The following is an 11,897-nucleotide window of genomic DNA, read 5'->3' on the forward strand; positions in this document are numbered from 1 at the left end:
CATTTCAGCCTGGAAACAACAGATCAGGAAGGCCCACGTGTTGTCATCTCATCTCCGACACCCAGGACCCTCTTCCTCCAGAGTCTGAGTCTGTTGCTAGAAATCTGCAACAAATTTCCCTTTCGTGCTCCAGTTGTTTGGGGGGCAGGGGGTGGCAAGGGAAATACAACTTGAGTTAAAGTGGCCATACCACAAAAGCCTTCAAAGATCTAATCTTAGGCTCAGCAAAGGAGAACCATGTCTAACTGCAATTACGGAACTAATCCTATTCAGAGAGGTCAGACTTTTTTTATCAAGAAATTGAGGCTATGATTTAGTTTGGGTCTACATACTATTTAGATAGCGTACCAGCACTCACAAAACAACCACGGTCACTGTTTTCACCTACAGTTAACCTGTTGGGAGAGTTTGCTGGGACTGAGCCCAAAGAAAAAGGCTGACAACTTCATTACATTAAGAGTTTATTATGACAGTCCTCCACGCTGCAGGGCAGGGTGGACAGGGGACCAGCCCCAGATAAGGGGTGGGCAAAGGCGTTTCAAGAACCAGCAGCAGGCAGTGGAGCATAGGGGGTGGGTGGTGGAGGGGTGGTCTGAGGGGATTTACTGTTACTTGGTCTCTGTTCTTGGCCCCCACAAACTGGTCTTTTAGCTTCTTCCTACACAGCTTCTCTCCTGAAAAGGAAGTATAAGCCAGTGTGTTAATGCTGCCCCAATTCATCAGTGCCGCCCAGACACTTATCCTAAGAGCTGGTCTCAGTCCCATATCCGCATTTATCATCCACAGATGTCCACTTAGATTAGGTTTCATCCCAGACCAGTCACCCTAGAATAAAACAAATGCCCCAAACTAGACAGTATTACTTGTTTCTACCAAATCCACCTTCCGTTGTTCGAAGTTACCCCAAAGGAGCATGAGCTCAAGCTCCTGTATAGCGTGTTCACAGCAGCCCGTGCTGCCCAAAGTGCAGGGCTGTCCCCTCTGCTACATTCCACTCACAGCAGAGTGTGCTCTTGGACTTCAGTATGGGCAAACCTAACACACCAAATCGTACTGTAAACATTAATTTTTTGCTCTCTGGCAGCTAAGAAATATAGCACACAAGGTAGACAACTGCCCCACTTACCCAACCCCGTAGATCATCAATCACAGATGAAGACAGCTCACTGATGACATCTAAAAAAAGGACACACTCAGTCAAGAGGCAATAAAGCCAATGAACAAATCCCTTCCTTCCAAATACAGAACTATCAGTCAGCCATCACTATACCAACGCCCAGAGAGTCACACCATTGCTCTTCCCTCTCTCTGATTTGACAGAGGAAGAAACAAGTTCAAAGAGAATTCAACCTTGTTTGAAACCAGCCCACAAGCTACAGAGCTGTGACGCCAGCTTCAGTGTTACTTTCCCTCCTTTTACGACCACCAAGACCGGAGTTCAGATCCGATGGGAAAGGGAACCGGAGGGTCAGGCTGTCTTCAACATCTAACATCTAACTTTACCTTATTTTAAAGCACAGGGACAGCAACAAGCTGACGTCTTAGCTTTTTCAGTACCAGACACAGCCAGGAAATGTGGTGACAGCCTGCAAAAAAAAGTGTGAAAGCACTAAAACCAAAGTTGATGCAATATATCCATCTGCGTGGAAACTGATGGAAATGCCTGGACTCAGGCGGCAGGCTCTCAAGCCCAGGTCCTGAGATATTATAGGAAAGGCGAGTGGCAGCTGCAGGTATTATGCTGACCTGAGCTGTCAAAGTCTCTCCAGGTTGCTCTCGCATGCAGTTGGAGATCCCATGGCTACGATCAGCCACAGCCCTTGGAAACATGCTTTACTGAACCACCAGGTAGCTCCCAAATTGAGTTCCCACAAGAAACCAACCTACCATGTCCTGAAGTGCTTATGTTCCAATCACTCCCATGGCTTGGGTCCTCACTCACCAGAAAGCAATCTGAGCCATCCAGCCATCTTCACCTGGAACAGCTAAGATGAGAACACAGTTGTCCTGAATGCTCTATTTGGTCTTCAGAATCATAAAGGTTTAACTGGCCTTTGATCCTGATACTGAGGCCTTAAGCTTTCAAGGGCAATGATCCAAAGCACCACCAAGATCTGTGCCACTTACCACTGGATTTCCCCATGAAGGTGTCTAACCCACTCCCATCTGCTCCTCCATACTATCTTGGCTTCAACACGCTACGCTTCAACACGCTACTCTTCAAAAGCTATGAAAGACCCCATATCACAGTGATTTTCAACCCTTTTCATCTCACGGTACACACAAGTATTAAAATGCTGCAGCACACCAAAAAAAAAAATGTATTTTTTGCCGATATGACAAAAAAATAGGTATGATTTTGATTCATTCACTCTGGATGGCTATTGTTGCGCTGGCTGTTGCCATTATATTTGCAATTTAAGGGAAAAGAGGTCAGTGCCCCTACAGGTATTACAAGGTTTTTTTTTTTCTAACGTTTTAAAAAGATTTTATTTACTTGTACCCAGGGGAAGGCAGGGAGAAAAGGAGGGACAGAAACACCAGTGCGAGAGATGCATCCATAGGTTGCCTCTCACACACCAACCGGAACACGGCAGCAACCCAGGCACGTGCCCTAACAGGGATTTGAGCCCTGGTTCACAGGCCAACACTCAATCCACTGACCACATCAGCCCTGGCAGGAATTGCACGTTTTAAAAATCCTTGTGGCACACTGGTTGAAAATCACCACCCTATCAACATTTTTTGCTAGTCTATGGAAACATATCAATGTTAAACAAGATCTGTTTATACCTGAGAAACAGCAGGTACAATCGAAACTGTCTTTTCCCGAAATGTTGCAGATCAGTTACAGCAAACAGAACGGCGACCGTCAAGGAAAACTGTCACTCTGGGCTCCTTTTTGACTGCAGCAGCTACGTGGAAGCAGCAGCAGCTTCGATAAGGGCCACAGGGCACTGTGTCACAGGATAGCCCAAGCTCTGCTCTGCCCTAAAACTCACCTAAATCCTGCAGATCATTAACGCCTACTGAAACTCATCATTCTGAAGACCAAAAGAAAACAGATCCTATAGTCTCCAATTACCACTTAATACCTGAATGACCCTAAAACCCATCCTCCAGAAAAACTTGCCCTCATATTCACCAGGGCGACCTTCGTAACGTGTGTTGTGCAGCCAGATAATAAAAGGGAAGTCACTTGCCCAGAGTAACCCAGTAGGTAGCTGTGGGATATAAAGGCAGATTCCGATTCAAGGTCTGGCTCACACCAACACGCGACCTCCCGCAAATTAAGCCACTTAAAGCCCAGAGTTGCTGTGCACACAACCGCCCGCCCACGCTACTTACCCGTCATACTCGAGCGCCAGGCGCGCGGGCCGAGGGTAGGGGGGAAGGGCGCGGTCCTCAAGGGCCCCGGCCCTCCTTTCTGCGCAGGCGGCCCACGTGCCCCTCTGGACCTCGGCCCCAGCGGCCGGAGAGGCCTGGCTCCTCATTGCCATACTCCATCCTGCAGCCTCGGGAGGCCGATGGAGGTAAGGATAAGGGCAGGGAAGGAGGGGGCTGCTGGTAGAAGATGGGCATGTAGAGCAGCAAACCCAGTTTATCACACACAACCAGGAACGCAGCGGTCGGGAGAAAGGACTGGCTCGTGCAGCGCGGCAGTATATATAGACTCCGCCTCCGGCGGCCGCGCGCGCGCGGATTGGAGCCGCGCACCGCACGGACCGCTGGGAGTGGTAGTCCCTTTGGTCCCTTTGCCTTCCGGCTCCGGCGGTGCGTCCGGCTCCCAGACCCAGGTGCGTGCAGGGCGGGCATCTTTTCAAAGCGGGCGGAGGAACGAAGCAGAGGGTGTGCTCAGTGACTGTGGAACCTCGTTCACGTCTGCCCAGTACTCCCTGAACGGCCTGCGGAGGGCGCTGGGCCTACGCATGAGTCAAACTCCCCGCGCCCTCGAGTTTAGTCTGGGCAGGTCCTCAGAGCTGGGAAAAGAAAGGGCTCCGGTTGGACCACCGTCGGCCTGCCTGGTGGGGGCAGCGTCTGAGTGCGTTTCGCGGGCTGTCTAAGGTCTTGTAGAGGAGTCTTGGGAGGGCGTGTTAGGAAGAGGGGACTGATTGCTCTTGGGATGAATGTATAATTTGTTCAAGGTTGTCTTTTCCGCTAATAGGTAAGTATCTTTTCTGAGTGCTAAGTACCGGTAAACTGTACTCGATTACCTCAGTGACTTTGCATAATAACTCTATGTACAGGCATTATAATTATGACCTTTTCTACTCAGATAGGAAACAGGCATGTATCACACAGCTAGCAAGTGAGGGGCTGGTATCCCAATCCGGGAGTCCACCCCAGTGACCACACTCACAGTCATTGTGCCATTTGCGTATTTCGTCCATCTAATGAATAAGCGTCAATATACAAATAGTAGCTGTCAAGAATTAAGTGCCCCAGCCCTGGCCAGGTAGCTCCGTTGGCTAGAGCATCCTCTAGATACACCAAGGTTGCTGGTTCCGTCTTGGGTCAGGGCACGTACAAGAAGCAATCAATGAATTCATAAATAAGTGGAACAAAAAGTTGATGTTTCTCTTTCCCTCTCTCTCTGTAAATAATTTTTTTAAAGAATTAAAAAAAAGAAGCTCCTATTCTGTGCTCAATCTACTTATCTTTATGTGTACATGCACTTTAAAAGGTTGGTACTACTATTTTTCCCATTTTATGGAAAAGGCGACAGATTAAGAGTGTAAGAAGCTTTCTAATGACTTCCAAATGGGTGTCTTCACCCCCACTTTTCTCCTGAGCTCCAGACCTTATATCCTGCAGCTTCCTTGACCTCTACACTGGGATGTTCAGTAAACAGGCTTCCCAGGACACAGCCTTCCCTCCTCCACACTTCCTCTTCCCTTTCTCAGTAAGTCCTTGGAACGACCCTGGTCTCCTCTTTCTCTTAACATCTCAGGTTCAATACATCAGCAGATCCTGTGTTCTCCATCTTTTTTTTCCTTTATTGAATTTATGGGGTGATATTCGTTAATAAAATTATGTAGGTTTCAGGGGTACACTTTCATAGTACATCACCTGTGTAGTGTATTGTGTGTTTAGTGCCCCAAGTCAAGTCTCCTTCCATCACCATTTATGCCCCTTTTACTCTCTTCTACCTCCCCCCCAGCCCCCTTTCCCTCTGGTAATCACCATACTGTTATACATGAGGTTATTTTGTTTGTTTGTTTTGCTTAAGCCCTTCACCTTTTTCACCCTTGTGTTCTTCATCTTTGAGATACTTCAAGAATCACGGTTTTTACTACCCGCACTGACGTTATCATTCCTGCTGACCCACAAGATAGCAGTAGTTTCCTCACTGCTCTCCCCAAATCTGCCATTGGTCCCTGCACCGTGGTCTTAACACACCAGCCAGAGTGTCGAAAAGAGCAAAAGTTCTTCATTTTGATTAAGTCCATATATTGATTTTTCTCGTTTGTAGTTTGTGCTCCTAGTGCCCTTTTAAAAAATATTTTAAAATAAATAAATAATAAAATAAAATGTTTGCCTAACTCAAAGACATTAAAGTTTTTTTATGTTTTCTTCTAGGAGTTTAATAGTTTTAGCTCGTACATTTAAATCTCTGATTCATTCTGAGTTAATATTTTTGCATGGTGTAAGAGGCAAGGTATTGTATTGCATATGGCATCCAATTGTTTCATCTTTATTTGTTGAAAAGATTCTTTTTCCACCTAATTGCTTTGGCACTTCATTAAAAATCTGTTGACCATACGTACTAGTCTGTTTCTGGGCTCAGTACTACACTGCCTTGATTGCTATAGCTCTTTAATGAGTGGTGAAATAGAGTAGGATAAGTCATCCAACTTCATTCTACTTTTTCAGATTATTTTAACTGTTCAGAGCCCTTTGAAATTCCATATATATTTTAGTATCAGCTAATTTCTATTTTTATTTTTAAGCCTACTGGGATCTGGCTGATATTGCATTGAATCTTTGGATTAATTTGGGGAGAGTTGACATCTTAATGATATTGAGTCATCCAATCCATGAGGCTGGTGTATATCTTTCCATTTTTTCAGATCATCTTTCTCTCGACAGTGCTTTATAATTTTCAGTGTATAGGTCTTGCATCTTGTATACCTTTTGGTAAATTTATCCCAAAGTTTTTCATATTTGGATGCTATTGTAAATAGTATTATTCTTGTCACCTTCAAATCCCAAATAGTCATTGCTAGTATATAGATATAGGATTAATTTTTGCATATTGACTGGTATCTTGCAACCTTGTTAAACTCGCTCACTAATTCTAGCAATTTTTTTTGTAAGTTTCTTAGGACTTTTTACACATCTATGAATAAATAAAGACAGGTTTACTTCTTCCTTCCCAATCTGGATGCTTCTTATTTCTTTTTCTGGGACCTCCAGTACAATAGTGAACTATTAAGTTACATTTCAACAAAATTTAAAACTCTTGATCTTCAAGTGACACTGTTAAGTAAATAAAAAGCAAGAGACAGACCAGGGAAAAGTATTTTCAAAACATATAATCCAACAAGGGACTTCTACCCAGAACATAAAGAATGCTTAAAATGCAACACTAAAGTCTACTCAATTTTTTTAAATGGCCACAAAATTTGCATCTCGCCAAAAAAGATAAACAGATGGCAAATAAACATATGAATGATGCTCAACATTAGTCATCAGGGAAATGCAAATTAAAACTGTAATGAGATAACACCACAGACCCGCTGGAATGGCTAAAAATTAAATGTCAATATTAAGTGACGTCAAGAAGGTAGAGCAACTGGCACTCTCAGACAGTGTTCAAGATTGTAAAATAGTGCAACCACTTTGGAAAACAGTGTGTCAGTTCCTAAAAAAAGTAAAACGTGCACCTACCATATTAGGTGATCTCTGCACTACAAGGTATTTCCCAAGAGAAATGAAAGCACAGGTCTACACAACAACTTGAATATAAATGTTCACAGAAATCTTATTTGTAATGCCCAAAGGCGGGAAATCACCCAAATGTCCTTCAACAAAGGATTGGGTAAACAGATTGTGGTATATTCATGCACTGGAATACTACTTAGTTATAAAAAGGAACAGACTTGACGTGTGTATCAACATGGATGAATCTTCGCGTTGCTGAGTGAAGGGAGCTGGGCAAACACGCATACTGTCTGATTTCATTTATACGCACTTTGAGAGAATGTGAAGTACTCTCTAGTGGCAGAAAGCAAATCAGTGGTTGCCTGGGAGTGGGGGTCAGGAGAGAAGAATGTAAAAAGCATATGGGGAAACTTTTTAGGGTGATTAATGTTCGTTATCTCGATTGTGGCGTGACTTCGTGGGTGTACACTTATGTCACAATGCCTTATATTGTACATTTTTCATATGTGCAGTTTATTGTACCAATTTTACCCCAATAAAATATTTTTTAAGTAAGCGAGAAAGCATTTAGATGATGTAATTCACCTGCCTTCAAATCACTGACTTCTCAACACATTTTTCCAGAACTGTCCTGTGAGGTGGGCACCACAATTTGCCTCACTTAACAGAAGGGGAAGCAGGGGTAGGGAGGGGAGAAGACTTGTCCCCAAGTCACATAGGTCAGCTGACATCCACATTCAAGTGCTAGGTGCAGTCAGAGGCAGGCACATGACCCCAACCCACAGTGTCTGGGAGAGGAAGTCCAAGCAGGCTGATCCTGACAGTGCACTTGCCCATGTGTGCTGACCATAAAGCTCTCTGGGAAGGCTGGGCTCAAACTGCATTTCAAGCTATTTCATGCGTCTCTGCCTTTGCCCAGCAGCCCTTCCTCCCTGACCTCCCCAGCTCCCATTGTCCTTGGAGACCCATCACCTCCTGTAAGAGGTCTTCTCCGACCTGGACCTCCTCAAGTCTTGCTCTATTATGGTGTCTGACTGACGGAAGGAATGAATGCATGCATGCATGAATAGCACTTCTCCACTTTCATTCATTCATTCAACCATACGTATTTACCGAGTTTCTACTTTGTATCATGCATTGAGGATACAACCATTGGTCCTTGCCCCAAAGGGGCTCACACCTAGAAGGGGGACAGACTTCACGCAGACTAAAGGGGCATGTGACCTCATTGGCCGGTCTGGGAGGGGCTTCCCGAGGGCAGGGATCTAGGCTGCGGTGTTAGCCCTCTGAGGAGCAGAAGGAGAATGTTCTGGCTGAGGGCTGGGAAAAGGAAAGATGCTCAGCTTGGCTGGAGCTCAGAGCCCCAGTGGTAGGTAAAGAAGGACTGGGGGCATCTGCAAGAACCTGACACCAAAAATATTTTCCAGCCTAACAGAGCGAGGTGGGGAGAACACCCTGATGGAGGAGTAGGCGAGGCAGGATGGAGTGGGCAGAGTCTCTTGATTTGGGCAGATCTGGTGGCAAGGATCCCTCCGACACACGCAACCTTCCTCTGGGTGCCTCGTGATTCCTAGGCCGTCAGGTTTCTCTCCCGCTGCTGGAGGAAGGGGCAGGCACAGCTGGGTTCCTTCAGGCTCTGCCATGCAGGTGGCTTCTCACTGGTTTGTTTAGAGTTAGCCAGAAGAAAACCTGGGCCTTTTCAGATCCCCGACCTGTTCAGTCAGAAACAAAAGTAGCAAACATGGTAGCAAACAGGCCTTGACGTTTGGCGGACTTAGAAGGTAGTCTCATCCTTCCTCGCTGAGTGACCGTGGGCTGGTTATTTAACTTCTCTGAGCCTCAGTTTCCTCATCTGTAAAAATGGACAGGATAACACCTACTCACAACGTTGTGTGAGGAGGAAATGTGATGACGTGATGGTTGAAATAGTGAGGACCCCCACCCCACCCCACCAATTTACCAAAACAAGTTAAACTGGTAAAAATCTACCTGTTTGGGACTAGCCAGAAGTCCGGCCTTGATGCCCTGGGTCACCAGAAGGCCCGACTGGAAAGGGTGCAGTGCATCTCGGAAGTAGAACTGACCACCATGTCCTTGTCCTCTTTGGACTTACTTTGCAGTAAGTCATTTGTGGCTTATCAAGGGGGCATATCAAGGGGGTAATAAAGAGTGAGACAGCCCTAAGTGGGTAGCTCAGTTGGTTAGAGCATCATCCTAATACCCCAAGGTTGTGGGTTCAATCCCCGGACAGGGCACATACAGGAACCAACCAATGAATGCATAAAGAAGTGAAACATCAAATGAATGTTTCTGTCTCTCCCTTCCTCTCCCTATAAAAGCAATAAGTAAATTTTTAAAAGAAGACAAACCCAGATGTGAGTCCCAGACCTGAGACAAGCCACACGTCTGAGCCCCTTCTCAAAGGGTTGCTGCCCACAAAGCATAAAGAATGGACCATCTGGCCTCATAAATGTTAGCTGTCCAGTCCACAGGCCAAATGCACTCCCTCTGTGATCACAGTTGTTTGTCTGTGTCTGCCCTGCCTCTTCTACCAGACTGTGTCACATCCTCTCCCTGGGCCGTGGGGCCCTGCACGGGCAGACAGGAAGAAGCAGCGGGGGCTGTTGAACATAGAACCTGAACATTGAGAAGAAAGCCCCAGGCCAGCGTATGTGGGCCCCCAGGAAAGGGCACCCGGCAGAAAAGGGGCACCTATAAGCCATCAGCTTTCCAGAGTGGTGTCGCCAGGTCCAGCAGCAGGGGTCCCAGCTGGGTGAACTAACAGGAGAGTGACGCTGGAGAGAGAAACCAGCACAGCAGGTGAAGGAATGATGTGACCGCTCTGGCACTGTTAGAGCGGCTCCTCCCTCTAGGCAGTTCCCCTTTGGTTATCATTCCTCCCCAGTCCTCCTCCCGACTTCAGTTTAATCTTTTCAACCCGTGAAGTAGGGGTTACCATTATCCTGATTTTACAGAGAAAACTGAGGCTCAGAGAGTGAGTGACTTAGGCGTTTCCACCAGCCAGCTTCCCCCGGGCCAGGCCCCCTGGGCTGAAAACAACCCAGGCTCCACAGTCCCCCACGTGCTGGTGACGGGTCGCTTAGCAGCCGTGATGGGCGGGGTCAGGGCCACCCTTCCCGGCCACGCGGCAGGGTGCTGCTGGAGGATGACTGTCGGACCCCGTGGAGGCGAGACTCCGGCGATGGAGGCGGGAGGCTGCTGCTACCAGTTTCGGATCCTGCTGCTGGGGGACACGGCTGTGGGCAAGACGTCGCTGCTGCGGCGCTACGTGGGGGGCGCGCTCGGGACCCTGGCGCGGGCGCCGGAGGCAGAGCTCCAGTCCGAGCCCACGGTGGGCGTCGAGTTCTACAGCCGCCTACTGCAGCTGGGAGCCGGGCGGTGGGTCAAGCTGCAGCTCTGGGACACGGCGGGCCAGGAGCGTTTCAGGTGCGGGACGGGGCCGTGTGCTGTGGGTACGAAGTGGGTGGAGGAGGAAAGAGAAGGGGAGAAATGGGTAGGTGAGGAACCTCAGTTCGGGAATCAATGCCGGTCTCCCTGGCCGTGGAGATCCCTCCGAGGGGTCAGCCCCAGTGGCCCAAAAGTAGAGGTCTGGGTGTCCCTGCCCGGGGGTTGGGGTCCCTCCCTCTTGAGTCATTCACCTGACAAATACAGCTGGGTGGGCCAAGCCCCTGAGCCAGATGCTTGAGACCTGGTCGTCCCTCCCACCACAGAGGAACATTCAGGCCTTGGGGGCAAGGGAGAAAGACCCGACATTGAACCCTGGAGGCATGAGGGATGTGGGTGCTGGGGGAGCCCACAGGAGCACAGGGCGGGAGGTCAAGGAGATGGGAAAGGAGGAAAGATGTGTGTTGGCCTTGAACAAGGCACAGGAGCTTGCCAGACAGAGTGGGGAAGCAGACCTTCACACAGGAAAATACTAGGCCTCCCCCAGGAATGGAGGACTGGTCAGGAGAGCAGTACGTGAATCAAACTCCCTCCTTAACTGAGAAGCACCCGGTATCTAGGGAGAGAGACAGAACCCAGGAATGGAAGCACAAGGCAGTGTGAAATGAGCTATAACGGGCGGTGGGGAAGTAGGGGAGGTGTTCAGTGGATGCAGGGGAGGTTCTGCCTCTGGGGGTGTCCTGAAGACGTAAGCCTTTCAACTTACTCCCCAATCCCATCAGGTGCATCACCAGGTCTTTTTACCGGAATGTGGTGGGTGTCCTGCTGGTTTTTGATGTGACAAACAGGAAGTCCTTTGAACACATTCCACATTGGCACCAGGAGGTGGTGGCCACTCAGGGCCCCGACAAGGCAATCTTCCTGCTGGTTGGCCACAAGAGTGACCTACAGAACACCCGTTGTGTCTCAGCCCAGGAGGCAGAGGAGCTGGCTGCCTCCCTGGGCATGGCCTTCATGGAGACCTCAGCCAAAAATAACTGCAATGTGGACCTGGCCTTTGACACACTGGCTGACACCATCCAGCAAGCCCTGCAGCAGGGGAACATCAAGTTGGAGGAGGACTGGGGGGGCATTCGGCTCATCAAGAAGACTCAAACCCCTCGGCACCCCAGCAGGCAGCAACAGGCAGGCCCATGCCAGTGCTGACTCTGGAAGGGAAAGGGTTGAAGCAGTGCCAACCCCAGAAGGCTGGTGGGATGGAGAGAGTATCTCTCCAAAGGGCAAATGGCAGAGTATACCTTAAGCGTTCATATAAACAATATTCTGGCACAATCATGGCTCCTGGATTTTGATTTCGGGCTCAGCTGCTTCCCACTAGAAAGGTTCAGATGCCGGTGTGCAGCTTGCTGTTCTTGAGCCTGTTTCCTTGTAAAACACCCTACTTCAGGGGGGTGGGGGGGTGCATGAATGAGATAATGGGGGGATATGCTCAGCCAGGACCTGTCACATGCTGAGAACTGAATGACATGAACTGTCATCACCACCTTCTCTTGGCTATGTGGCCATTTCCAGCAGTGTTCCTGGGCTGGGACGCTGAGACGCTGAGT

General features: G+C 48.3%; 1 protein-coding gene, 1 long non-coding RNA gene and 4 other non-coding genes across 8 annotated transcripts; 1 reads left to right on the forward strand and 5 right to left on the reverse strand.

The window, feature by feature from the left end:
* Positions 1–448: 448 nt before the first annotated feature.
* LOC123831842 lies at positions 449–3,634 on the reverse strand. 2 transcript variants are annotated; one of them, XR_006787972.1, is made up of 5 exons: positions 3,349–3,634; positions 1,888–1,985; positions 1,504–1,586; positions 1,127–1,176; positions 449–674 (listed from the first exon to the last, which is right to left on the reverse strand). It is a non-coding gene; the product is annotated as an uncharacterized LOC123831842 (long non-coding RNA). The 2 variants fall into 2 exon arrangements; XR_006787973.1 differs by lacking the exon at positions 3,349–3,634 and adding an exon at positions 2,794–3,319.
* LOC123832379 lies at positions 748–821 on the reverse strand. Its single transcript, XR_006788037.1, has one exon. It is a non-coding gene; the product is annotated as a small nucleolar RNA SNORD99 (small nucleolar RNA).
* On the reverse strand, positions 1,350–1,469 carry LOC123832428. Its single transcript, XR_006788078.1, has one exon. It is a non-coding gene; the product is annotated as a small nucleolar RNA SNORA61 (small nucleolar RNA).
* Positions 1,704–1,834, reverse strand: LOC123832427. The gene has a single exon (XR_006788077.1). It is a non-coding gene; the product is annotated as a small nucleolar RNA SNORA44 (small nucleolar RNA).
* LOC123832420 lies at positions 2,818–2,952 on the reverse strand. The gene has a single exon (XR_006788072.1). It is a non-coding gene; the product is annotated as a small nucleolar RNA SNORA16B/SNORA16A family (small nucleolar RNA).
* Positions 3,431–11,611, forward strand: RAB42 (RAB42, member RAS oncogene family). Of its 2 annotated transcripts, none has more exons than XR_006787971.1 (2): positions 3,431–3,533; positions 11,073–11,208. XR_006787971.1 is itself a non-coding variant. In XM_045859109.1 (2 exons), exons 1-2 carry the CDS (start codon positions 9,998–10,000, stop codon positions 11,494–11,496), a joined length of 759 nt encoding a protein of 252 aa, XP_045715065.1. In that variant the 3' UTR covers positions 11,497–11,611. The 2 variants fall into 2 exon arrangements, 1 of the variants encoding a protein (XP_045715065.1); XM_045859109.1 differs by lacking the exon at positions 3,431–3,533 and adding an exon at positions 9,998–10,332 and having other exon boundaries at positions 11,073–11,611.
* The last annotated feature ends 286 nt before the right edge of the window (positions 11,612–11,897 follow it).

The sequence above is a fragment of the Phyllostomus hastatus genome, unplaced genomic scaffold (assembly GCF_019186645.2).
Source record: "Phyllostomus hastatus isolate PE091 unplaced genomic scaffold, TTU_PhHast_1.1 phas_scaffold_182, whole genome shotgun sequence".
Classification (NCBI taxonomy): Eukaryota; Metazoa; Chordata; class Mammalia; order Chiroptera; family Phyllostomidae; genus Phyllostomus; species Phyllostomus hastatus.